This window comes from Diuraphis noxia, unplaced genomic scaffold, assembly GCF_037042655.1.
Source record: "Diuraphis noxia isolate RWA-SAM2 unplaced genomic scaffold, SU_Dnox_SAM2 contig0001, whole genome shotgun sequence".
Classification (NCBI taxonomy): Eukaryota; Metazoa; Arthropoda; class Insecta; order Hemiptera; family Aphididae; genus Diuraphis; species Diuraphis noxia.
In genome coordinates, this window is record NW_028301711.1 from 36,353,382 (window position 1) to 36,380,906 (window position 27,525).

The 27,525-nt window shown below is 28.0% G+C and overlaps 4 protein-coding genes and 1 non-coding gene across 6 annotated transcripts; 4 read left to right on the top strand and 1 right to left on the bottom strand.

Annotated features, from left to right (window-relative positions):
- Positions 1–398: 398 nt before the first annotated feature.
- On the bottom strand, positions 399–6,179 carry LOC107166761 (inhibitor of growth protein 4-like). The gene is made up of 6 exons (XM_015515553.2): positions 6,000–6,179; positions 1,530–1,725; positions 1,236–1,474; positions 1,048–1,168; positions 751–983; positions 399–563 (listed from the first exon to the last, which is right to left on the bottom strand). Exons 2-6 carry the CDS (start codon positions 1,555–1,557, stop codon positions 447–449), a joined length of 738 nt encoding a protein of 245 aa, XP_015371039.1. The 5' UTR covers positions 1,558–1,725; positions 6,000–6,179; the 3' UTR covers positions 399–446.
- Positions 6,180–7,418: 1,239 nt separating this feature from the next.
- Positions 7,419–13,546, top strand: LOC107166756 (inhibitor of growth protein 5-like). Of its 2 annotated transcripts, XM_089215904.1 has the most exons (6): positions 7,419–8,004; positions 11,427–11,639; positions 11,694–11,932; positions 12,414–12,531; positions 12,596–12,816; positions 13,419–13,546. In XM_089215904.1, exons 2-6 carry the CDS (start codon positions 11,603–11,605, stop codon positions 13,518–13,520), a joined length of 717 nt encoding a protein of 238 aa, XP_089072030.1. In that variant the 5' UTR covers positions 7,419–8,004; positions 11,427–11,602; the 3' UTR covers positions 13,521–13,546. The 2 variants fall into 2 exon arrangements, with proteins under 2 accessions (XP_089072030.1, XP_015371033.1); XM_015515547.2 differs by lacking the exon at positions 7,419–8,004 and having other exon boundaries at positions 11,167–11,639.
- Positions 13,547–15,359: 1,813 nt separating this feature from the next.
- On the top strand, positions 15,360–15,431 carry TRNAG-UCC (transfer RNA glycine (anticodon UCC)). Its single transcript has one exon. It is a non-coding gene; the product is annotated as a tRNA-Gly (tRNA).
- Positions 15,432–17,418: 1,987 nt separating this feature from the next.
- Positions 17,419–18,224, top strand: LOC107166757 (uncharacterized). The gene is made up of 2 exons (XM_015515549.2): positions 17,419–17,800; positions 17,854–18,224. Exons 1-2 carry the CDS (start codon positions 17,419–17,421, stop codon positions 18,222–18,224), a joined length of 753 nt encoding a protein of 250 aa, XP_015371035.2.
- An 899-nt stretch (positions 18,225–19,123) lies between these two features.
- Positions 19,124–20,533, top strand: LOC149060635 (uncharacterized). Its single transcript, XM_089229889.1, has 3 exons — positions 19,124–19,361; positions 19,493–20,091; positions 20,300–20,533. The coding sequence occupies exons 1-3, from the start codon at positions 19,124–19,126 to the stop codon at positions 20,531–20,533; spliced, it is 1,071 nt and encodes a 356-aa protein (XP_089086015.1).
- Positions 20,534–27,525: the final 6,992 nt, after the last annotated feature.

Here is a 27,525-nt window from a genome sequence, read left to right on the forward strand (position 1 = left end):
TAACAACATACTAGGGACTCAAAATGTATATACTATACTAATTAATACATTCCATTGAAAGATATTTATTTTATATTCAGTTACATATATAAATGTTTAATTCTCATAAAAATGATAAACTTGCTTGAAATATATTGATTTAATTTTTCTAAATATATGTAAAATTTGTAAATGGCATGCAGTATCATGAATTAGATTTAGTTGAAAAATTTGAGAAAAATACAAATAGACACTGAATGGATATCTTTTAATATCTGCATAGACTGTGACAAGTGGCTATATTATATACAATGTCTTATCATCTCTATGTATAAAATAACAATCAATAAATTGTTCATATTAAAAATCAACACAATATCAAATAATATATATACTTAATATATTTATAAATATACATACATAAAACACATATATGTGCCTATGAATATAACCAATATAAATTGAATTCATTTTAAGATTTTTTTATTTTTCTTCTTATCTTTTGTACATTTTGGACAAAACCATTTTCCTTTGGGCTTGGTAATTAAATTGACACACCCAAAATGAAACCATTCAATAGCACACTAAAACGAAATGATCACAGAAAAAAAGTACACTTACTAAAAACATAACAATGAAACAATGTTTGCAATACAAATTGACGATTATTAAACTTTTAATGGTTACAATATTAAATTAGACGTTTATGTAAAATAAAAGGAAACAATTTGTATAGATATGTAATAATTAAATTAAAATTAAAATGCTTACATCTGGGTCATCACAACCTATCATTTCGCCGAAAGATACTTGATTGCATAAACAAAATGTTGGTTCGTTGGGATCGATAGGCATATCTGCATCAGCCGCATGTATAACTCCTGCGTCAACTACTGAGCCAGTAAAGGAACTAGTCTCTACTGGAACATTGGCTACACTATAGGCAGGACTTGTTAGATCAGAGACAGCACCGACTAAAGATGTTGCACTTGTCAATTGTGTACCTAAAAAATATTGTATTACATTAAAATAACCTTAAACAAGACTAAAATCATGCTATCAACAAACCTTTTTTCAGTTGTAACTTTTTTTTAGCATTAAAGGCAGATTCGCGTATCCCAGCTTTCAACTGAATTTTTGATTTGAATCGGGCTATTTCTGAATCTAATCTTCTGATACGTTGATCCACCTGAAACAGATACAATAAAGTAGAACAATAATTATAATGTTACATTAACAAATCAATGTCAACATACCAACTCATAAGTTTGAATGGATAGTTGCACTTTGTCGTCACTCAACTCTTTTGCAGCATCAAATTTTTGTTGGATCCTTGCCATAGTTTTTTTCTTTTCTTCTACCGAATGCTTTTTAACATTTAACATATAACTGCCGGTCATTTTGTCAATGTTGGTCATAAGTTTTTGAGATCTTGAGTCAAGATCTAGCATCAGAGAGAAATTTCGATGCAATTCATTGGGAAGTTCCTTCAAACCTAAAATGTTAATTTGTTAGTATTTCGTTGAAATGTATACCTATAGAGTACTTACTGTCCATAAAATCAGATGCTGAAGCCATTATTACTTTAGGGTTTGGAAAAAATTCTAGAGAAACAAAAATTAAATAAAACACAATCTTAAATAAACACAATCTGAAATTTTCTGTTTTATCAACAGGTTACTTCACACTGCTACATAGACAACTAATTTCTTGTATAGTTGTATACTAATATGTACACTGTGATTTCTGAAAATAAAAAATACAGAACTGTGATTGGCCTTCAGGGTCTGATGTAGGTATTTTGAGTCATAAAACAAAATTGATTATGAGGCCTCTACTTTTTGACAGTAGCGTATCTCAACCCTTTTTCCTCTCTAGAAGTGGTTGATCAGTACAAAATATTTAATATTAATATTATATTATACAACATCAAGTAATAATAATAAAGAGTTTGTGTTTTTATTAATTTAAATCTTTTGACAATGAGTACAATTAGTAAACATAGTCTGTTATGACATGATAAATAAATTGGAAACTATAAGATACTCAAATATATCCCCCTCCCCCAAATTCAGGTTTAAATACACCACTGATGACTTCAGAGAAATATAAAGTTGAAATAAATTTTTAATATTTTTTTTACTTATATGGGAGTTAAAATATAAACGATTTTAAATGAAGAGAATGAAATCAACTCAACAATCATTGTTATTTAATTAACACTATTTATTTTAAATCAGTTGAAGTTCGTTAAATAAGTTATATTTAATAAGTAAATTTAAAAAACCTTCTTTCTTTTATAAAGGATTGTTGACTAACTTGTTGTTAAAAAAATGTACTAATACCTATATAAAATGCAGGAACACTACATTTCATAATATCAGTATTAAATTATTTAATTTTTAGCTAATTTTCAAAGAAAGCAAATTCATTTACTGTACGACAGTATGTTTATTTTTATTTATTCAATTAAGTATTAAAGTCAAAGTTCAAGACTGCCTTATTTTGATTTGTGGCGTTCTTGCACTAAATATTGTTCAATATGTTGAATGAAAAACAGCAATATTTAGATATGTGGCAGCATTGCATTTTGTAACTTGTGATATTGTAGGCTACAGCCACAATTTAAATTCAATACTGCCATATCTCTCTAAAAATAAATTTCTTTGTACACTTCAAAATATGGTAGTCTTCTATTTAATTAATTGTTGTAAAAAGCCAAAAGTATAAATTTTTGCGTGAAGAGAGTACTTTATATTTTAAAAGTCAAATTGTAAAGTATGTTAGCCATGATTGAAATTTTTAGTTTCAAACACACAGGTTAAGAACTTTTATCTTAATTCAAATTTCAAATCGCTTTTTCTTAAAACATAGATTTTGAGTTGTGGTAGTCTTGTTCTAGAGGTGTATACTGTTATTTATTATAGTTAACAAATGTTAATCTACAGGAGAATTTCCATTGAGTTACAAAAGTCAGTTGCTATACTACCATCAAAACATTAAAAATTTTACAAGCTATAGACCAATAACATTAATATTGACTAAACTGCTTGGAAAATGTATAAAATGAAGATTGACAGACACTTTGGCTAAAATTAACGTTTTTAGTAAAAACCAGATTCAATTATTACTGACATACTTCACTATGCCCAAAAATTATATACTAACAAAATAGTAGTTGATGTTTTGTGAGATATAAACAAGGCGTTCAACTCTGTTAACCATAATGTCTCAAAACTAGAATACTATGGAGTTGAACTAAGCTTTTTCAAGTCATAATTTACGAATAGGCTTCAAATGGTTAAAATCAATAAAAATAAGTGACCTGTAAAATATGTCTCAGGGTACAGTACTGGGACCTTTACTTTTTATTATTTACTTATATGGACTTTTTAACCAAAATTTTGAAGGAGAAATATTATGTTTTGTAGATTACACTGCTATTATATTAAGTAGGAACTTTTAAATGGTATTGAGAAAAAAATTAATTTTGGCAAAAGCAATGTTAATTTCTGGCTGGATAATAATTCTCTTTGGATTAATTTAAAATTCTAATCGAACGAAACAAAGAACTATTTTCTTATTTTGATGATATTCAAAAACCAATAAGCTAACTTATAAATATATATAATGTTCATCAAATGTTTATTTTATCATTTCTAATTCATGATAACATTTTCAAAATATTCTGAGATAATAATAAATATTTGAAATTTGAATTTTTTTTGTAAATGATAACTTTTTGAACTGATTGTAACTCATAAGAAGTTATAATAGCTGTTGAGAAATATTAATAATCCATAGTAACGAATTTCTTTTCAACTATTCAAAGTTCAAATTTTGTCAAAATTAATCAAAATTTCGAAAATTGTATAATTCTTTTGTTGTTTTATGATGAATACAATATAAAATGTTCAATGTTTAAAGCTAAGAATTTAAAATTTAAATCAAGGATTCTTATTAATAGTCTACACTGTAACAAAAATAATCTTAACATATTATAAAAACACAGTTCTATGATAGAGACATGTTTAGTTCAAATTTGGATAAAAGTACATATTAAAACCAAAAATGACATTTTTTTTTTTATTGTTGTGATCATTTTTATATATGAAGGTTTAATATTTAATTCAATAGTTTTGTATGGTATTGATCTCTAGGTACTGCTTATAGAACACTTAAATAGAAGATCATAATAAGTTCATTAATTAAGTATTTATTCGATAAGTCATGGTTTCATTTTACTTATTATTTATTAAATAAAGAATAAAAAAATATTTAATGTTACTTCCCTTCATTTATTATTCGTCTGTACACTATTATTTAAAAATGAAAATACTATTACTTCACTATTTACTCATAGTTATACTCATGAAACAAGATTTAAATATATTTTAAAACAGATATTTGTAAATTAAAAACAATTATTTTTGGACAAACGGGGCAATATTATTAATTCATAATTTTAAAGTTAATCCCCAAGACTTTTAAAATTCCAATAGTTTTAAACAACTTATTGTTCATACCAACCATTGTAAATAAATTGTAAAGTAATAAAATAAATCATAGGATAAGTTTTACTGTATTTGGTGTTAAAGTTTTTATTGAATAGTTTACAATTACATTAATTTAATTTATCATAATATATAATGTATTTATAATGAATAAATAATAAATAGAAAATGTATATGTTACTGTGAATGTCCACGGTTGGTGAATGCTGACAGTCATCAGTTAATGTTGTCGTACACCAAAATTATTAGTGAATGTTTGCTTATTGATTAAATTTTTGATTTTAGTAAACGTTCACTAGTGAATGTCGACATTTATACAACAATATTGGTGAATGTTGGTAATGCCAATATTATTTAATCTTATTTAGGAATAACGGAAAGGGTCTCAATTAAAAAATAGTATCTTATACTATCTAGTACCTATGCTGCAGTATAAGGTATTGTAGAAAATTGATAATTTTGATCACATGTTTTTTTACCTGACCCAACTACTCTTATTTTATCTGAATAAACAATTATATCTACAAAAAATCGCAGCTGTAGAAATGTTGCCATTTTATATAGTACACATTGTCATGCTGTTATAAGTAATAATATAATTATTATTATTTGATTTAATTAAAAATAATATGTTATTTCTATTTTATAATATTATATGATATATCCAACTATAGAACCTACTATAATACTATGATATTATATGTGCGAATACGTACCTACTACCTACCTATGTCAACATTTACCAAAATCCTAACATAAAATAAATGTCAACATCCACTAGTAAATCTCTGTATTATTTCAAATTTTTCAACATTCACTAATTTATTAGGTGTATGTTAACATTTATCTGGTGACTGTCAGCATTCACCAATTGCGGATATTCACAGTATTATAGTAACATATATACAGTTCATAATTTTATTCTTTAAATGTAACTTCAGTTTTTCCTGCATAAAGTATAAGAAACTGTATCAATAGATTCAAGGATCTCAACATATCCTTTGGCTTGAAGGTGGCTAATTCTCTTTAGTAGTAATGATAATTTAGTTTTTATATAGTATTTAAGTATTGTTGCAGTTGGAATTTTATTCAATCAAGAAATTAATTAAATATCAAATTAGATACGGAGACCACGGAGAGCTAATGAAGTAAATACTTTTTGTTTAATATTTCTTCTAAATAGGAAGTATTGTAATGATTGTGATGGCATACTAGCTATTTCAAATAAGGTAGGTATTTAAAACCTATCGTTGATGCTCATGCTTGGGTGGAAGTATATTAAAATATGTTGTCAATGAGTAGAACTAATTACATAAACTTAAATCAAGCATTGTTCCAAATAAATACATTTTATAAATGTCAGATCGAAATAATTTTTAATAGTATACAACTATGTATAATTATAATATAATAATATTACATAATATTAAGAAGCATAATTTCAGAACGCTAATCTCGGATAAAGTATGATAGAATGATGTACACTGACTTAAACTTTCTACTTACCGGATTTTTACTTAGCTTCGAATGATTTGCACATAGACTTAAAGTTTAGAACGCAAAATGATATATTTCTGATAGAACAACCAACCTCGCGAATCGACGTGAACCATTGGAATATCAGTCGGTAGTATAGGTACTGTATTATTTTAGTATCAAATTGCCTATTTGCGACCAGAGAGTCACGAGATAACACTCATTCTTGGATATAATTATATTGTTATTATTAAATATTTATATATAGAATTTGAAAGTATTAAATATATATATGTATATGTATATATTCTAGGAGTCATTTATATATATTCTTGGAAATTCTTATATTCCATAGAACGACAATTTAGTCTTGAAATACATTTGATCATAATATTATCCTTGAGTTTAAGCATTATTATAGATTTTAGATTTTTAATTACCTATGAAAAGTCGGCATATTCCGTGATAGTGTGATACTGTGATTATGCGCCAAAAAGTATTTTACTACTTTAGTATTTAGTATACCTTTTCTAGCATTTTCCATGCCCAGCGCGTGCTGACTACTGAATGCCGACGGCTCCCTGATAAATTTTAATTAATAAGTTTTCAACCGAACTCGTTGTTTTGATTCTGGTTTTGCTAATATTGTTAGACTACCTGTACCTCTTATTGAGTCTATATCGTTTCATTATAGCATACATCATCCACGGTAAGTATTTAGGTAAGTATGTCTTATTTTATGTCGATACCATGAACTACGTACAAATGTGTTTTATTTCCACTACCACTAAAAACGTTTGGTAATCTCATATTCTTATTTGTTATACTTTTAACTCATTAGTGGGTACTAATATTGTATTTTCACTGTTGTAGTTGTATATTATAGTCTATCTGTATTTAGGTACCATATGTAAAAATAAAACTAATTCTAAACTATACTATACTATAAAATAAGAATTCATAATGTCTTCTTTCTAATTAGTAAGTAGTAATCTAACCTTACATTTTATAATTTTGTTACTCATTTTGTAATTTCAGATAAATACGATTGTTTATTTGTTTGATTTATAAAGCAGACATTTAAAGCACATACCTATTATTACTTTGTTTGAAAATTAGTTTTTCTTTGAAGCTGTTCCTATTTATACGAATACCAGAATATGGAGACGAATACTTAGTTATTCAAGTATTTACAATTCAGATTTAAATGCAAATGTAATTGGTAGTTGTTTTGTGCTGCCTCCTTATTATTAAATATATATATATGTGTGTGTGTTATAGATAGCTGTATATTTATATAAGTATTTTTTAAAACATATATTATTATTAAACTACATTAAATTAACTTCATAAGTTAAAAAACGTGTACAAGTTGTCTAAGTCAATGGAATATTTTCATTTTTATGAGTTTTTAATATTTTATCAAGAATATTTTTAATTAATTATTTAAGAGTAAGTACTGTTGCCAAAACGGTTTTTTTTTTTGAAACCTATAATAAAAACTAAAAAAATGATTATACTTTATGGTGTAATTGAGTCTCCAAGTGATTTGGTATTGGTTAATTAGCTAATTTATATTTGGAACCCTGCAACATTTGAAATAATGTATCCCACCACACACCCAATAATTTTTCCTCGTTGCATTGACACCATAATACCTTGTTCTCCAAACAATAGCATAATAATACCAATAAAGATCCAAATTTATTTCTAACTGTGGAAAATAATCAAATTTATCTTCTAAGTCAATTTATAAAGTAAACAATGTGGGTATATTCAATACCTAACACAAAACTATAAATATAATGACTAATGAGTTTAATACTAAATTCTTTTAAAAATAATTTTTGTTTTACTGAAATAACTTCTTACTCAGCTTCATTACAAGAGTGTTCCTAAGGATAGCCAACCTCTTTCTCCTGCTTATTTCAACTGTTATCAGACTATGTGTTGTAGTTTCAAGAGGTGTCACAAGAATTTATTAGGAGAGCCATGAAATTGTAAAGGAAAAAATAATGATAATGAAGATTAATAGGTAGGTATATATTATTTCTTTAACATAAAACATTTAATATTAGTTTTATATACATAATTATTATTAAATTTGTTGTCTTAATATAATTTATGTGTTTTTAATAATATTATATATTAAAATAATTAAATTAACATTATATTTCTGTAAAAATTATAATTAGAGGATAGAGAGCCACCTAAATGTTGTAAAGAGACAAATTATTATTATCGCTATATTATTATACTTTACAGTATATAATAGGTATCATAAAAAAAATACACATACATATAAATGCTTTCATAATAATTGGTTTTAAGACACTCCACCTCGTGGTAGAGTGATAATATAGGTAGGTATTTAACAAGATTCATTTTTGGTACTTAATTATATCCTATATTTAAAAAAAAAAATGTTTCTAATTAATTTACATCAAATATTTGTATCCTAAAGAATTTTTGTTTGTAATTGAATAATCTGGATTTTTACAAAATTACAATCATTATCAATTTAAAAGCTAATAAAAATTGGTCAAAAAAAATTAAAATTAAAAAATTTTACAAAAGGTTACCTCCTATATAAATTACTATACCTACCTATGAAACCGATTAATAACCTTTTTTTTTTTCGTATGATTGACAACACTGTCAGAACTACTGGTGCATTTTGTTGAAAGCTTTGCCATCATTGATTTCAGAAAAAAGGATGCAATACTACAGACAGGAACATACCTTTGAGTTACTCAGCTTCGCCCAAATGCAGTTTTTATTTTTCAGAATATCCTGCATAGTATATAATATGTTGTATAGGTGCATCTCAGTTACAGACAAACAGTGTCAATGTACCTAGCTTTATGAAATAATTCAATCTAGATAGGTAACCACAAGTCACAGATTGGATTTAGCACTTGATTTATTTTTTAACTTAGTTTTAACTATTCTTTTAACTTTTCTAATATCTCTAAATATTATCTCTGAGATTTCCAAAGTTAGTGATCTGTTTAATCTACTTAATATTATATAATTATAATTATTATACACTGGTACTTGTGTAACTATAATAATTATTTTGGTGTTGTAAATAAAAAAAAATGTGTATAAACATTGCTTGGTTTCGGTTTATTAGGCAATTGTTATATTATATTATATTATATTAGATAATTGAATAATTTGAACAGTGATAACTAATAACTTATTTTTAAAATATAAAACATTTATAATTTATAAATTAATTAGGTATCTACTAAATTAAAACAAATACAATTCAAAATTTAAGTTTTTACCTTGGGGGCGGTAAACTTGCTTTACAAATTATTCTATCAGATTTATATCTTTAATCTGGGATTTGTAAGTATCATAATATCAAGGAACAAAACAGTTTCTGGATATTTTATTAAACAATAAACAGTGGTATCACAAAAATTTATTTTATATGTAGGTAATCTTATTATAATTTAACTATTTAACTGTCGATATTGTATTAAAAAGAAAAAAAAATGTAGCTCTAATGATTAAATAAAATATTTTAATTCTAGAGATAACTAAATTGTAATGGTAAAAAAAATATTCTAATTACATTTTTTTCTCAAAGTCACAAACCAGGATTTATTGGCATGAAGTTGCTTAGACTTAGATAGGTACCTAATAAGAATAACTGATTCTTAGAGCTACTCAAGGAACTCTCTTATTATGCTTTAGTTTCTCAAAGGCCCTGTACATTTGACCAATGTTACTTATCTCCTGTTATATTGTTATATTTAATGTATTTACACATTTTTTTTTTTGTCAATGTTTTAATGATCCATGACTAAATATAATTATTATAGTTAATTCAGTTTGCACAGATATATTAAAAATAATGTTCATATCATGGTTCTAAAAGTTTGTATGAATATTTAATATTGATTTTATCATAGCAACTAGATTTTCTTTAAATATTGCAAGATATTATATGGTAAGGCCCAACTTCTATAAAATTAAAAAAAAATTATATCCTTGTATATTATGACTACAAAGTCAGTCTAATAATCAAAACACCAGTAATAAAATATTGATTTAACATAGAGTAACTATTTTTTCTCTCTGGAGTGGGGGTTAAACCAGGTACCTCCTAAATACCCCACTGACTGGAAGATAACGTTATTAATTAATTAAAATTATTATTAATGTATGTATATAAATAGTATATCATGTATCTCCTCGGTGAATATTTTTAACTACTTGCGTAATTTGAAATGTTTAGCATAACATCAAACTATTCACACCATATTAATTTCTATTTTTAGGATTTTGAACTTAGCTACAGAAAATATTTCCTTAATACCTCACCCTGTTTTATGGAATATTAAATTGGTCTAATATTAAATGTCTATATTAAACAAATAATATAATTGAAATAATTATAATTATCAATTAATAATATTTAATAATAATTTATGATAATTATATAGTAAACGTTTGATATAGGAAAGAAATTAAATTATTTTTGAAATTGATAAAAAAATTGTTTAATTTATTTTCAATATACTTATTTAATACAAACATCTGAAAGGATTAAAAAATAGAGTATTTGAATTTTGTTTGTAAAAATGTAATACATAGTTGAAAAGGTTCACTATCAGGCTTGTATCCAGTAGGATAATTGTATAGTGGAGCCATAGAAGAGCCAATCAATTTAAACGTTGCTTATGGTCGATTGATTAACATCAACATATTTTATAAATTTTAATTTTTAATTTGATTTATATAACTTGATCTGTTGTTGACGTGATGGTCAACTTGTTGTCAACTACTCTGAGGAGGGTAGGGGGTTAAGATATGAAACTGTTGAAAAGTATAGGCCTCATTATTCTATATGGCAGAGGTGGCCAAATCACGTCTCGCGAGCCGCATGCGGCTCTCGTCACAGTCGTATGCGGCTCGTGGTCTTATTTACAAAAACCAAAATATTTTAATTTTTTATAAGCATATGACTTAATGTCCCAAAACAATTAAAATAAGTCGCTGGCTTTAGGAGGTATTACGATTTTAGTGAACATCTTGCACGCTGTGCAAATATAACCGTACATCTTGATTTAAGGTAGTATCACAGATACTGGTTATAGTCTGGTTATTCTGTGGTAGTGTAATGGTTGCCCATTGACTTGATAAGGTCAATAAACTACAAAGTGAACCTTCCTTGTAACAGCACTCCACGTAAATAAAATAGTATGACTCACGAGAATTTTCATTTATTATATTTATGTGTCTGTTTAGTTCATGTATTTATAACGTAAGTTGTATAAAAATTATTTAAAAACAATGTAAATTTCATTTATTATGCCATGGTTAGGATTAGATTCTCCTATCTGACATATGAAATATATTATGGTAATACTACGGTTACCTGGTAGTACCGCAACCTAACTATTTGATTCAACCAATCAATTCTCTGTATTTTGTTTTCAGATTACTTGTACAGAGCTGTAGTGTACACTATAAAAAAAAGTAGTATATAGTTGTCTTTGTAGTAGTTTGAAGTAACCTGTTGATAAAACAGCAATTTCCAGATTGTGTTTGTTTTAGAGTGTGCTTCGCATTTTATTTTTTTAAACTAGGATTGTCTGTCAAACCATAAAATAATAATGACTTCAGCAACAAACTTAAAAGACTTGGAAGACAGTAAGTACTAAACGTATAGCATTTCAATAAAATACTAACAGATTTGGATCTTAGGTTTGAAGGAACTTCCCAATGAGTTAAATCAAAATTTAACTATGATGCTGGATCTTGGATCAAAATCTAAAGAATTGATGACTGGTATTGATAAAATGGCCGACAATTATATGTTAAATTTCAAAAAGAATTCAGCAGAAGAAAATAAAAAAAATATGGAAAACATCCAACAAAAGTTTGATGCTGCAAAAGAGTTGAGTGACGACAAGGTGCAACTATCCATTCAAACTTATGAGTTGGTATGTTTATGTTGATTTATTAATATAGGTACCTAATACTTTTGTAACGTGGTCGGGGATGACTAGATAAATATATGATATTTAGGAAAGAAGTTAGTTTCTTTTGAATATACTTTAACCGTTGTCGGGAGCATGAAGGGTATTCAGGATTTTAATATTACAAATAAATGCAGACTGGTCTAAATAATTGCTCATACATAAAAGTTTATTATTACTTACGAGCAAAATGTTGGGCTGTCTCGGAGTTCAGGTGTACGTATTCTCTTACATATTCATATTTGGTCGTAGCCTTCTAATAATATATGTGTCAAAACATGAGGGGCTTAATATATATTCAGCATAATATTTATATAAATGTATATATAATATTAATATATTAATATATAGCTATCTATTTTACATATTGTGTTAATATGATTTAAGTTATGATGTAGCAATCGTTACACTATAATTATTCTACTCCATTGTACTTAAATTTCAGGTGGATAAACATATTAGAATATTAGACTCGGAAATAGCTAAATTTGAAGCTCAAATGAAATTGAATGCTGAAATACGTGATACTGTCATTAATGCTACTAGAAATTTACAACAACAAAGTATTTGGATATCATGTTTTTAGTCTTGTTTAAAATTATTTAATGGTATTATAATATTTTTTAGGGGGTATAAAGTCGAGAAGTGCACCATTTTCAGTCAGTACTGTCGCTGATCGTCCAAAGCCTATCAATAGCGTAGCTAATGTAGTAAATCGTAGTTCTCATACTGACACAGGAGTTGTAAATTTGGCTGATGCAGACATGCCTATCGATCCCAATGAACCAAAATTTTGTTTATGCAACCAAGTATCTTTCGGTGAAATGATAGGCTGTGATGATCCAGATGTAAGTGTTTTAGTTTAAATATAACTAGGGCTGGTGGTATTAAGTTATTGATACCGGTATTTCGGTACTAAGGTGTATCAATCAAACTAGATAATCGTAGCCCGTAAGATGTATGTGGAGGTAGGTAGTGGGTACAATATGGTCACACTCAAATGATTATCGATTAACGATAAGACGATAACGAGTTAAAACGTCTTGATTAAAATTATTTTCCAAAATTAAAGTAAATATACAAATAAATGCTGCAAATAAATAAACCTCGTACGGTTTATTAGTAATGTAAACAATCGAATATTCGAAATAACCGAATAATCGAAATAAACAAATAACCGATTTTCGGTAAACCGGTATACTTATTAAATTTCGTTATACCCGTATTAAGATTAACCGGTATTTCAATATACCGAAAATAACTCCAGCCCTAATTATAACAGTGAAATATTTTTATACGTTGTTTCCTTTTATTTTACACAAACATTTTATTTAATATTGTTAGGTACTATTAAAAATTTAATAATGTTGGATTTGTATTGTAAACATAGTTTAATTTTTTTGTTTTTGTATAGTACCTATACTTTTTAATTGTGTGTTTTATTTTGTAGTGTGTTATTGAATGGTTCCACTTTGCATGTGTCAATTTAACTACCAAGCCAAAAGGAAAATGGATCTGTCCAAAATGTACAAAAGACAAGAAAAAAAAATAACATATTCTAAGATTGAAGTTTACTTTAATTTTATAATTATGTGTTTGTTTATACATGTTTGTATGAATAATTACTACATTTTTTTTAATGCTAATTTTATTTATTATCATTTGTAATATTCTTACTATTATTGAATTAAATAAAAATTGCAGTTTAAAATCAAATAGTTTTAATATAATTACATTTTTATATATATTATTAATTTATATATTTTTTTAAATTCAAAAGTGAACAAAATCCATATTCCAAAGTTCAAATGATTTAAGTAAATAATTATACTGGCTTTATGAGGTTTGAAAATGTGTTTATGGCATAGAAATAGTCATAGAAACATATTGGCCAGAGGTATGTTTTAAATTGTCAATTTAGGTAGGTATATAATTTAAAAATTTGAATAACATGTATTGATCGATTTATTTTATGTTAAGACTATAATACTAATGGAAGTCATAAAAAAAAACTCTTGATGATAAATCTATAAGAAATGTGAGAGATTTGTCATAATATCAATGTTAAATAAGTGAACAAAAATAACAGAACTTCCTACACTAATTATTTAGACACCAAATCAATAATGAGCCTTAAAATAATTAATGCCGGGGAATATTTAATATTTTTAATATCTACTGGGGCCCATAACTAAATAATAAAAGACAATTTATATTTAAAATTTCTTATGATTGGGACATTTCTTATTTAAAACTAATTACAATATCTGGTTGGTTGGATACAGTGTGTACAATACTACAATGTGTACAGTATTCAATTCAACATTGTTCAGTAATACATACGTTTCCTTTAATCTATTAAACCTATGTAAAAATACAAGTATAGACATTAAAAATTAAAAAGTTAAAATAAAGTTTCTATTTTTGCAAAACTGTATAATGACTGTTATAGCATGGAGTGATAGACAATGTGTTAAATAGTTAATAACTTTTAACTTGATAAGTTGAATGTTTTTTCCTTCTATATGCAGTAACTTATTCATTTTATCATGATGTTTAGTTATTTTTTTCATGATATTAAACTTTTTTTTTTAAATTTATTAATTTAATAAATATTAAACCTTATGAGTTTAAAACTTAACCTTTTTTGAACATTATTTTTTTCAATTTTGGCAACTGGGAATATATATTAAATATTATTAATTATAAATCATATTATTATATTAAATAGCCACTTGCTAATTGTACTGTTGATGTGATTCAAACATTTTTAGACACCATTAGTAATCAAAATCGAATAAAAACAGGTAGGCAGTACCTGGGTGCATAAAAAATTTATTGCATTAATTCATTAATGCAAAATATTTGAAATGAGTAAATTAAGAATAACTTTAAAATATAATAAGTAATAAACTAATAAACAATAATTTTATAATAATAATTTATGTTATTGCACAATGCAAATTATATTCACAGAAAATAACATACCTATATGGCCTAAAGCTAATTGATATTAAATAGAACATTATTATAAGTTATTATAGATAAAATAAAAATACAATCGATATATCCAATATTTTATTCATGTTTGTATACAAAATTAACAACTATTATATTAGCTAATAAAAAAATAAACTGTAAAAAAGTAACTGATTCTAAACAATGTTAAGTTACTTGTTGTTTTTCAAAATAACTGATGTAACTGTTACCGATAATAAAAATAACTTTTATTTATTAACTTAATTTACATTTTCACACAATTCATATTTATACTGTCTTAATGAGTTATAAAAAATCGGTTAACCTATCCAGAATATTGTAAAATGATGTTAGATATTAATATTAGATACTCTACATAAATAAAATACCTATCACTCCCAATGTATCATGTGCGATGGTGGTGTAATGGTCAGCATAGTTGCCTTCCAAGCAGTTGATCCGGGTTCGATTCCCGGCCATCGCAACAAATTTTTTGCAATCAATAAATATAATATCTTTACGTTTAGAAAAATTTTTAGTTTTATATAAACCAGTTTCTGTTATTATTATATAAGTCAGGTGTTACAAGACAGTAAGCAGTTTTTCCAATTGTAGGTACCTACTCGTAAAATAAATTCCCATTCGATTACAATTTTTCGTGTTTTAAGTTGCCCCCAATAACGCCGAATAAGAAGTGACTTTGCCTACCCATGCTAAACTTGGTGTTAAGATCTTTTCAATCACTTTTTTGGTATCAAATTAATCTCGACTAGTTCTTCAACCACAAACTCATCATTACAATGTTTCTCATCACAACAAGGTTTCTTAGGACATTTCATACTGTAACCAAAAACTTTTAAAATTATGTACTTATAAACATTTTTTTTTCAATAGATTTTTTAAGTTTGAATTTTGATAAAATGAGATATTTAGACGGAAAATAATTCCCCCCAGTTTTGGAACCAGTGTTAGTGAACCTAACCGTTATAGTTATTTTTATAGTATAATTATTTTATTTTAAAAGAATTGTCACACCGGCTACGTGAATATTATTTAACACGGCCGCCGCGATTTTTTTGTCTCGCATCGTACGTAGTCGCGTTAACACGGCGTGTGCCAAAATATTATTATATATTATACCTATTCCCTCTCAAAATAGTGCAAATTTTGTTTTTTATTATAACCATTAGCGCCAGAAGGGCCTACTTATTATATTGTTATACAAATTAAATTATTATACCTTTGTGCGGCGCGAAACGCCAATTTTATTACATTAATTGTGTGTTAACACCATTTCACGTGTTTTTATTTTTATGTAAAATTATTTAGCTAGGTAGCGGCTGGCTAGCAGTGCACCGAAAACCTGTGAGTTATTTATTTCATATTATTATTATTATTTTTATTATATTTGTTTTACTTATTATTATATTCTATTAAGTCAAAAGGGTTATATATACTTATTATTATATAATATTCTATCGTGCCACAAGGGCCGTACATAATTTATATTATTATTTATTGTTATATTCCATTGTACCATAAGGGCTATATATTTTGTATTATTCTGATGTGCCAGAAGGGCGCATATTATTTGTATATTTATGTTTGTTGCTGCAAATTTGCAAAATATTATATTTGTTTGGTCATAAGGACCGCAGATTAATTTGCACGAATTGTTTTATATTATATTTGATTGATTGATTCTGTTGAGCTAGACGGGCTACCCCCTACAGTATACCTACTCACGCAGCTCAAGTAGCTACCGTGAATTATACTTTATTTTTATTATTAATACTGTTGTGAATTTTATATTATATTTATTTCTACGTGGCCAGTTTATTATACAACAACTTATTATTCACCAACAATTGTGTTATTATTTCTTTTAATTTTAGTCTAATTATTGTATACACATTACATACCCACATATATACATTATACACACATAACATACAGATAATACACATATAAATACACTAGGTACCAGGGGCGTAATTAAGGGGGTGGGGGTGAGGGGGATATATCCCCCCCAGAGCCTAAATAATGTTGTTTATGTATATATTAATTTGAAGCTTATGGAATTATATGTTTTATCATGCTGACATCACGACGAAATATATTTAATATAATTAATATCAGGAAATCTATAAATTATTATTTAATTTAAAAGTAAATTTTAATTCTAATATATTCAAAATTTACATTTTGAAGAAATTATTATAATATTGTATAGGTACTAAATTCTGTAGAATTTTAAAGCACATTTATTAATACATTTTGTGTACATATATATTATTAGTTTAAGAATTGGAGCAGACCTAATACAGTCTGTCTCTTGTATGTCTGTTAAGGTAAGGTCTCGTGTAAAAGAGTTTGAAGTAGATTTGGTTTGTCATGTATTGCCAATAGTGGTTGATGGCTTACCTAGTTGTCCAAAACCAAAAGGCGAATGGGATATACCTTAAGATCTGATGTCACAACTGGCTGATCCTCTCTTTGACGTCTCGGGCAAGGTAGGCCTACTCATCGGTGGTGGAGTATTCTTTGATTTGTTTGAGCCAGCGAGAGTTCGATTACCAACAATAGGTGTATGTTTGCAATATTCAAAGTTTGGTTGGGTAGTGACAAAAGAAATGGCTACTATCTCACTCTTGGCTAAACGTTCTATTGGACAAGCATGTGAGAGCAGCTTCAGAATCTTGCGTAATGAAGAGCTTGAAGCATACCAAACACCATCTAAGTCCAACAAGAGATGTATTGAAGAACATAGAACTTTGAGTCATTTTGAAGAAACCTCGAGACGAGATGAGACGGCCCAGTTTGTGTTACGGCTGCCATATAAACCTGAAAAACGTAAGCTTTGAAGCACACTAGAAATGGCTACTACTAGATTCCTGAGCATTAAGCGAAGGCTTCAAAAGAACGAAGAGCTGAAGATTCAATATACCAATTTTATGGAAGAATATCTGAGAACGCAGGTCACACGGATAGAGTGTGCGAAAAGGTAGATCAACCAGAATTTTTATTCTATCTTCCTCGCCACCCAGTAATTAAATTTTTGAGGCTCACAACAAAACTGCGAGTTGTATTCGACGCTTCAGCTAAGAGTTCTTCGAATGTATCACTGAATGATGTTCTTATGTGTGGGCCGACAGTGCAAGAGGATCATCTATTTTCAATTTTGACAAGGTTTCACAGATATCAATTTGTTATAACAGCAGATATCGAAAAAATGTTTAGACAAATAAAGGTGGATCCAGAAGATCAAGATTTTTAGAGATTAATGTGGCAATCTCAACCAGATGAAGCACTTCAAACCTATCGCCTCACCCCGTAACCTATGGCACGACGGCAGCATCTTTTATGGCCACCAATTGTCTAATATTGTTGGTGGAAGGAGCAAGAGAGAGTCATCCAAAGTCGTCTAAAATAATACGCCGTGACTTTTATATGGAAGATTGGATGACTGGTGCCGATGTAACTGAAGAATGTTGTCAAATACAGCAGCAAATCAATATGATTCTTGATTCAGCGAAACTACCTTTGCGGAAATGGTGCTCAAATTCTCGTGATGTTCTGAAGTATATTGGGAACTCAAACACTGACTCACTATTTGCATTAAAAATTAATTCAAACGATATAGTTTAGTCCTTGGGGCTTAGCTGGTACGAGATGAATTCCAATTCACAGTCGAAACGACGCTTTAAGAGTTAAGGCAACAAAAAATATGTTGCTATCCGATCTCAACAAGATATTCGATCCACTGGGGGTTTTAGCTCCTGAATTAGTGCGAGGAAAAATATTTTTGCAAAAATTGTGGCAGATGAAAATCCATTTGGACAAACTTTTAGATGCAGAAGATGGGAGGCTTTCTATAAAGGGCTTGATCAGCTTAGCTGTATCCCTATTCCGAGAAAATGTATTCCGAGTTTTAGCTCTGAGAGCAGGTTTTGCGATGCTTCCGAAGAGGCCTATAGAACTGCCATTTACGTGCAAAGCAAGGAGGGTAACTGGACAGTCAGGTTGATATGCGCAAAAACACGGGTCACGCCATTGAAAGGATCAACGATACCACGGTTAGAGTTATGTGGAGCACTCACCCTTGCTCAATTGGCCAAGAAAACAGCTGAAGCATGAGAGTTGGAAAAAGGTAACATCTACTTATGGGCAGACTCTATGGTTGTCATCGGATGGCTCAATAGCGAATCATGTAGATTAAAAACTTATGTAGCGAATCGTGTTGAGCAAATTTTCGAGATTACAGTTCCTAAGCAGTGGATGCACGTTAAGACAGACGAAAATCCAGCAGATGCTCTGTCAAGAAGGTTGACTCCAAATGAATTGAAATGTCATAGACAGTGGTGGGAAGGCCCGCGGTTGCGGTGGCTGTCAGAGAAATCAGATAATTGGTTAAGTACATTCATGTTACTACCAAAGGAAGAGTTTCTACTAGAAAAAAGCCTATTCGTCTAGCGCTAATCGCATTAGAGCCCACAAGAGTCCCAACGAACTACTTCTCAACCTGGCATTGACTAGTCTAAGCAGCCACCTGGTCATTAAAGTTCATCAAGTTCAAGAATACGAGAAACGCCGGCACCCTACCAAAGTATCTTAATGTGGCCGATTTAAGAGAGGCTGAAAACGGATTAGTAAAGCGAGCACAGTTGTACAATTTTAATGAAGAGCTACATGCATTAAAAACAGGAAAAGAAGTATCGAAAGGCAGCAAGCTGAAGTGTTTGTATCCATTACTTAGGGACGACAATTTGATCTTAGTAGGAGGCAGATCGAATAACGCCGAAATAGCTGAAGAACAACAGCACCCGATAATTTTGTCATCCAATCATAAAATAACTAGATTAATTTTTGAAGACGTGCACAAGAGGCTTTTGCGTTGTGGCCCACAACAACTATTAGCGAGTGTACGGGAGTGGTATTGGTTCTTGAGGGGAAGAGTCATGGCTCGCTCTGTGAAAAAAAAAATGCGTTACGTGCATCCTGGCAAGACCAACATTTACGCCTCCTTTATGGCAGCGCTACCGAAGGCATGGGTACAGCTTTCTAGGCCGTTTACCGTGAGTGGAGTTGATTTTACAGGTCCACTGGTTGTTTGCAGTGGAGTTCAACGCATCACTGGTGTAAAGGCATGAGTTGCAGTTTTTATATGTTTTTCCACAAGGGTGATTAGAAGCTGTAGTTGGTTTAACAAATGGAGCCTTTATAGCCACTCTACGTCGATTTATTTCCCGATGCGGGAAGTGTTCAACAATCTACAGCAACAATGGAACCAACTTCAACTTTGTAGGTGCGCAAAAGGAACTTACCTCATATATTCAGAATTGTGATTCACAGTTGACATGTGAAAGAATCGAGTGGAAGTTCAACCCGCCATCAACCCCACATTTTGGGGAACTTTGGGAGAGCGCTGTAAAAAGCAGAAAGCACCACTTAAATCACATATTAAAGGATAGCTGTCTCAATTTGGAAGAGCTCAACACATTACAGAAAGAAGTTCTAACTCCTGGTCATTTGTTAATTGATGGACCCTTACTATTGCTGCCAGAACCGAACATGTGCGTGTTCTGATGCGTGTTGGAGATGTAGAAGAAGGACTGAATTTCGCCCAGCAAATGTAAATTATGCAGAATAACGGCTGTGCATCCAGGGAAAGACGAGATCATACGCGTAGTTGTGTAGTAACACTTCGTACATCAAGCGGAATTTAAATAAGGAAACCTGTAGTTATGTTATGTCGCTTACCGGTGTCTGAGGATACGCCAGTTGAATGTGATGATTATCAACGGGGGTGAATGTTGCGGCCGCATCGTATTTACGACGCAAATATTATATTTTGATTAATTAATATCGGACAATGAGGATAACTGGTCACACACACACACACACACACACACACACACACACACACACACACACACACACACACACACACAGACGGATTTACACAATTGCCGCCCCATTGCGACTAAGTAAAAAAACAAAATAACGAAATACAGTGAAAACTCTTTATAACGAAACTCGTTATAACGAAAAACTCTATTTTACGTAAATAACATTAAGTTAACTTATAATGGTTGGTTTGATTTAAAACCTATTAATTACTCTCTATTACAAAAACTCTCAATAACGAAAGAAATCACATGGTCCCTTCAGATTCGTTATAGAGAGTTTTCACTGTATGTAATCTATGGTTAGTATTTAGATAATAGATAATATACGTTCCGGCAGTCGTTCGATTATTTACTTGGACGTTTATTGTTATGTATTAGTATTATAAAATAATGAAGAAATTATATTAACAAGAATATTATGTTATACAAATATTAAACATTTTCATTTTCCATCCTTCAAAGTAATCACCGTACATAAGAAAATCAAAAAAAAACCTAGAGTATATTTTCAATAAAATATTGGCCTAAAATTGCCGCCCTAGGCAGCTGCCTACTTTGCCTGACGCTAAATCCGCCTCTGCACACACACACACGCGTAGTCGAGTTAACACGGCGTGTGCCAAAATATTATTATATATTATACCTATTCCCTCTCAAAATAGTGCAAATTTTATTTTTTATTCTAATCATTAGCGCCAGAAGGGCCTACTTATTATATTGTTATACAAATTAAATTATTATACCTTTGTGTCGGCACGTCGCCAATTTATTACATTTGTGTGTTAACACCATTTCACGTGTTTTTATTTTTATGTAAATTTATTTAGCTAGGCAGCGGCTGGCCAGCAGTGCACCGACAACCTGTGAGTTATTTATTTTATATTATTATTATTATTTTTATTATATTTGTTTTACTTATTATTATATTCTATTAAGTCAAAAGGGTTATATATTTGATGCTCGGTACAAACAACATAAGTCAAAAATATCTAGTTTTCAGGAGAAGCAATTTAAAGTTTGAAAAATGTTGTAAAATCATGAGTGAAATAATGAGTTACTTTATGTGGTTAGATATGATACTTGTGTGACTTATTATGTATCTATATGGTATTCAATGCAATTTACTTAAAATTTAAGGTTTTTTTTATGACTTAAGAGTCTTAATTTTAAGACAATAATATCTGACTACTACCATGATTTAATACTTATTTAAGACCACAATATTACCGATTGGTGTTATTACTTGGTATAACAAATTTATTAACAACTTAACTAAAATATTGTAATGGCACCGACCCACATTGTTAAAAAAATAAAAATATATACACATACTATTATAAGAAAAATATCACTGTATACATATTTCAAGAAAAAAAATGCTTTTACTTTTAGCAAAAAATAATAATATGTCAACAAATACAAATTATAATAAAATGAACATCATATTTTCAATAACACAAAATAAAATAAATTAATGCTTCAATTAATAGATAACTTAATATGAATAACACGGTTTTTTATGTTTAATAACAAGAACTACATCAAAATTATAAAATAAAAATCACCAGAGCTATATTTATAAAATTATGAAAAAATCAATTTTAATAAAACTAACTAAATACAAAATAATCTCAGTCTTAAAATTACACTTTAGTAATTACTTATTAGCAATATCTATTAATATTTTATTTATTCTCCATCAATACTATCTTCATCAAGATCTGGGTCATTATTTTGAGTCTCATTTGTTGTTTTAAATTCACGATAGAGTTGATGTAATATTGGTGGAATTGGAGGTAGCAGATCTAGTAAATTTTTCTTTTTTTTCTTTCGATATTGCTAAAGGCCCATTGTAATTTTTTTTTTACTTGTAATACCACTATTTCCACTATTTCATGAATTATTGTTTGTCAACTGATTCATTGATATAATTATCAATATTATAATATTCAATTTCTTCAAAATTATTTTCTAGCAATATTTGAAATTCAGGTTCTAGATATTCATACAATTCTAAATTGCTAACATTTTCTCCTAGAGGATTGCAAAGGCGGTACTTTGTTTCTACTATCATTATAAGTAACTAATGGCAAATCTTTACTTGAAAAAATGTCTTTATTGGTTTCGGTAGGGTTAGTTGAGTCTATTTTAATATAAATACAATAATTATTATTTCTATAGGTTGGTATATAATAATTAGTACCATTTCAGAACAATGATTCATAATATAATAATTATTTGAAAACAATAACTTAAATATTATACTTACTAGAAGAAGTTCAAGAAGTTGAATAAAAGTTGTGTACATTATCAAATGTACTTTTTGGTCCAGAAAATTCAGATTGATTACCTATTTAAGTGTTTAACAGTGCGTTTTTAATTTGTATTAATTACCTTAACAATTAAATAGTATTAACCAATCAATAATAATAAATTATATATTGATTTTTATTAAAATGTATATTGTAAGTGGCTATAAAATCGCAACTTGACTTGAGTGATTTTTAATTTTTCATACGTTTATATTTAAAAATAATAGAATCATAAGTCGAAATGAGAGAGTTGTACCAAATGATAATTCAACTATTCGAAAATACTACTATAATACCACACAATTTACGAGATAACCGTTATCAATACGAGATACGACTTTAGAGTATTGTACCAAAAAATCTACTTTTTTTTCTGAATTTTTCAACGTATTAAGTCAAAAATTACTACTAAGTTGTTTGTACCGAGCATCAAATAATAATAATAATTATTATATATTATATATATAATTATATACTTATTATTATATAATATTCTATCGTGCCACAAGGGCCGTACAGTATTTAATATTTATATTATTATTTATTGTTATATTTCATACTCTGTTATAACAGATACAATAACTTTATGAGTGTAGAACAAAAACTAAAATAATATGTATGTCCTTAAATCTTGAGAAAAGTATAGCTACTCAGACGCGATTATAAAAAATATACATACATGTGTACAATGTAAATACCAAATAATTATTAACGATGATAAACCGTTATTTTTTCGCAAATGTCTACATATACGCCATTATACTTCGTTTTCCCAATTATTTCTTTAAAATAGTTTTAATTTCATTGTACCATAAGGGCTATATATTTTGTATTATTCTGATGTGCCAGAAGGGCGCATATTATTTGTATATTTATGTTTGTTGCTGCAAATTTGCAAAATATTATATTTGTTTGGTCATAAGGACCGCAGATTAATTTGCACGAATTGTTTTATATTATATTTGATTCTGTTGAGCTAGAAGGGCTATCCCCTACAGTATACCTACTCACGCAGCTCAAGTAGCTACCGTGAATTATACTTTATTTTTATTATTAATACTGTTGTGAATTTTATATTATATTTATTTCTACGTGTCCAGTTTATTATACATTTATACAACAACTTATTACTCACCAACAATTGTGTTATAATTTCTTTTAATTTTAGTTTAATTATTATATACACATTACCTACACAATGACCCACATATACACATATAACATACAGATAATACACATATAAATAATACACTACACTCATTACGTAGCTCGACAGTATTTATTCTAAATGTTGTAAGATCTATTAACATATCAGATTTCACTGATTTCAGTAAATAGACATAGAAGATAAAATTTGTTATTAAATTAAGTACCTATATTGACAAAGTTTTTATTAAAAATTTAAACACATCTATTTAATATAATTTTTGTTTTTAATCAATGTTTTATTATGATTTAGACATAAGAACTGGACACTGATATATATGTTGAAGTAATAAAACAAATGTATGATTTGTTCAAACTAACAAAAACATAAATTGACTTACACCACAAAAATAGCAATATAAAATTATGCTTGCTTTCAGATAGCCAAAATCAGTAATTATGCAGGGTGTTTCAAGATGATCTGACATATGGAATATTTTTTTTCAGTATTTAAAAATTGTATTTTCTATGTTATTCATAGACACTTGTGCTACCTGTGAAAGGGGAGGGTTAACCACCTAACCCCACAAGTAGACCTTGGTATCAAACAACTACATATAGCAACTGTTGCACTTACTATTATTTTATTTTAAACATAGTTAAAATAATAATTCCCACATATTTAGAGTCATCAAAAAATTATTTTATTTACTGAAAATTATAGGTAAAAATAGTAAAATCTTTATTTTTATTTTTTTTAAATAACTTAAATTTTAATTTGGTGGACTACAAAATACGGTTGAAATATAAAGACTAATTGAATTATAGTTACTTGAAATTTAATTAAATGGACTAAAAAATATAGTTCAGGCGCTATCTCAAATGTATTTACATTCACTATAAACTTAATTTGATCAATTATAAAGCATAATTGAGATATAAATATAAATATATTTAAGGCAACTTAACGTTTAATTTGAATAACGATAAAGTATAGATCAAACATAAAAACATATATTTTATTTAAATTTACTATAAATTGTTATTCAATAGACTGTAAAATATAATTAATAAATCACAATATCATCACAATAAATGTATTTGCTGTTACTATAACTTTAGTTAATTTGCCTATAAATGTTGGTTGGTCACCAACTAATAAATGGTAGTTACTTTAATAGAAAGTTTAGTTAGTCGTATATAAACTATAAAACTAAGTTAAAATTACTATATTTACATTTGATTGAACCAATTTTTTTTTTCCGTGCGGTTTTATATTTTCAAAATTAGGTTTATAATTAAAATTAATTAATATCATTTAAAATATGAAAGTAGCTTGTCACACTGGCACATGCATAAATGCATTAGAAACAAAAAATAGGTATTCATAGATCGTAAGTTTTATTATAACAATTTAAAATAATGGTGGACACTGACTGACCTCAGAGGGCTCAATGTATTATACAAATAGGTAATAATAACAAAACCAATAGTGACCCACTCAAACCAATTGAATATAAATATTAAATACATACAAATATATTTAATTATACGATATTGATAGTAATAAAGTGCACCAACCTGATGATTCCGACATGCCGGTACAACTACTTAACGATGACAAGTATAATATCATTATATATATATTATATATATAGGTACATAATGTAATATAAATATCATAATCCAACAATGATTATAATGGCCAGTTTGAAAAGAATTTATACCAAGTTATCTATATAACGTAAGACTAGAACAAAAACTATTAAAGTGTTTGGTTTTACTTAATATTAAGTTGTTAAAAAGAAAAAGATTTTATAAATAAATTATTATACATATTATTATTAATAATTTTTAGTGACAACTGCATTTTTAATTCCTTATCTGGATACTCTGTACTACCTATGTAATTTAATATTTTAAAATAAAATTGTTCACGAGTAGTTTATGATGAGTTCTAACTTATAAGTACGATTAAAGATACACTGGTCAGTGATAATATAACTGGTTGGAAAAATATGACCCTTCCCGATTGATCATGAAAAGGCATTATAAAACTTAACTAATTTCTCCTGGTGGAAAACAGTTCAAATAGTTCAAATAGTTTTATCTATGGATGTATCATAAATAGACATGTATCCTCTAGAATCGCTAAACATTAGGTCTACATGCATTTGGTGACTGAAACGAAACATTACGATAGGGGCGACAAATTCATAATATTTTACACATAAGTTGTATAACCACTATACAAGGTAGGACTCGACCTAAAACACAATAGATAACAAAAAGTATATTTATAGAAATCAAAAAAATTAAATAAAATAAGAAAAATCAAAAATTATATTTAATTAAAAAAATAAAAGCTTGGGCAAGTTAGTACTGCTCTGCTAAAGGTACTGCAGTGTGCAAAGGGGTCACTGCAGTAATGGATGTGTGATGGTGTGTAAAAGCTATATAAATACAAAAAAGGTTAATGAATTTCTATTAACTACCAAAGAAATTGCAAATTTTCACAATAATTTTAACCTCACATGCTTATAAAAATGTACTGGAGGTTTACTCTTAACTTTTTTTATTTTCTACTAAGAAAACTTTATGAGGTACCTCACATAGAATATTCAAGTTTTATAAGTTTTTACCGGCCATAATTATTGAAATAAATAGTTTTAGTAAAATATATTAAAACAGTAATTTTACGTATAAAATATGTCATTATCTCAAATGTTAAAAACTAAAATATATACATAATAATATATTATATGTATACATTTTAACTTTTAAGTAATTTTCTGAGTAGGAATATCAAGATTTAGACTTTATATTTCAATATGGTATTTGTATTTCAAATTTGGATGGATTTTTATCAAAAATCGTCAGGTAGGTATCCTACCTAGTTCAACCTAGCATACGATTATACAAGTAATATTTTACTACTTTAATTTTTATTGAACAAATATTTTTTATTAAATATCCATAAATTATTTTTAGTATTATAAATAATATTAAATAATAACTAAAATCTGAATAAATATTTTGAAGTCAAAAGAATACTAAATATTTTTTGGTGCCTTTTCCCCTTATTGGATAATTCGGTGAATGGACTGAAAAAGTTTGAACCCTAAGTGAGTCAAATAAGTGGTGATCACTGAAAATTACCTAAATATATACATTTGAAATATTATATTTTATTACCAGCTATATGTGTCCT

Excerpts from the sequence above, each read along its gene's own strand:
- LOC107166761 (XM_015515553.2), bottom strand. The coding sequence starts at position 1,557 with ATGGCTTCAGCATCTGATTTTATGGACA. Across the intron at positions 1,475-1,529 it reads AGCATCTGATTTTATGGACA|GTTTGAAGGAACTTCCCAAT; the intron begins GTAAGTACTCTA and ends TTAACATTTTAG. Across the intron at positions 564-750 it reads TAGGTTGTGATGACCCAGAT|TGTGCTATTGAATGGTTTCA; the intron begins GTAAGCATTTTA and ends ATTTCGTTTTAG.
- LOC107166756 (XM_089215904.1), top strand. The coding sequence starts at position 11,603 with ATGACTTCAGCAACAAACTTAAAAGACTTGGAAGACA. Across the intron at positions 12,532-12,595 it reads TAGAAATTTACAACAACAAA|GGGGTATAAAGTCGAGAAGT; the intron begins GTATTTGGATAT and ends AATATTTTTTAG. Across the intron at positions 12,817-13,418 it reads TAGGCTGTGATGATCCAGAT|TGTGTTATTGAATGGTTCCA; the intron begins GTAAGTGTTTTA and ends TTTATTTTGTAG.
- LOC107166757 (XM_015515549.2), top strand. The coding sequence starts at position 17,419 with ATGTCACAACTGGCTGATCCTCTCTTTGACGTCTCGGGCAAGGTAGGC. Across the intron at positions 17,801-17,853 it reads GCCATATAAACCTGAAAAAC|CGAAGGCTTCAAAAGAACGA; the intron begins GTAAGCTTTGAA and ends CTGAGCATTAAG.
- LOC149060635 (XM_089229889.1), top strand. The coding sequence starts at position 19,124 with ATGGTTGTCATCGGATGGCTCAATAGCGAATCATGTAGATTAAAAACT. Across the intron at positions 19,362-19,492 it reads GAAATCAGATAATTGGTTAA|CCACCTGGTCATTAAAGTTC; the intron begins GTACATTCATGT and ends TAGTCTAAGCAG. Across the intron at positions 20,092-20,299 it reads AACGCATCACTGGTGTAAAG|TTGACATGTGAAAGAATCGA; the intron begins GCATGAGTTGCA and ends TGTGATTCACAG.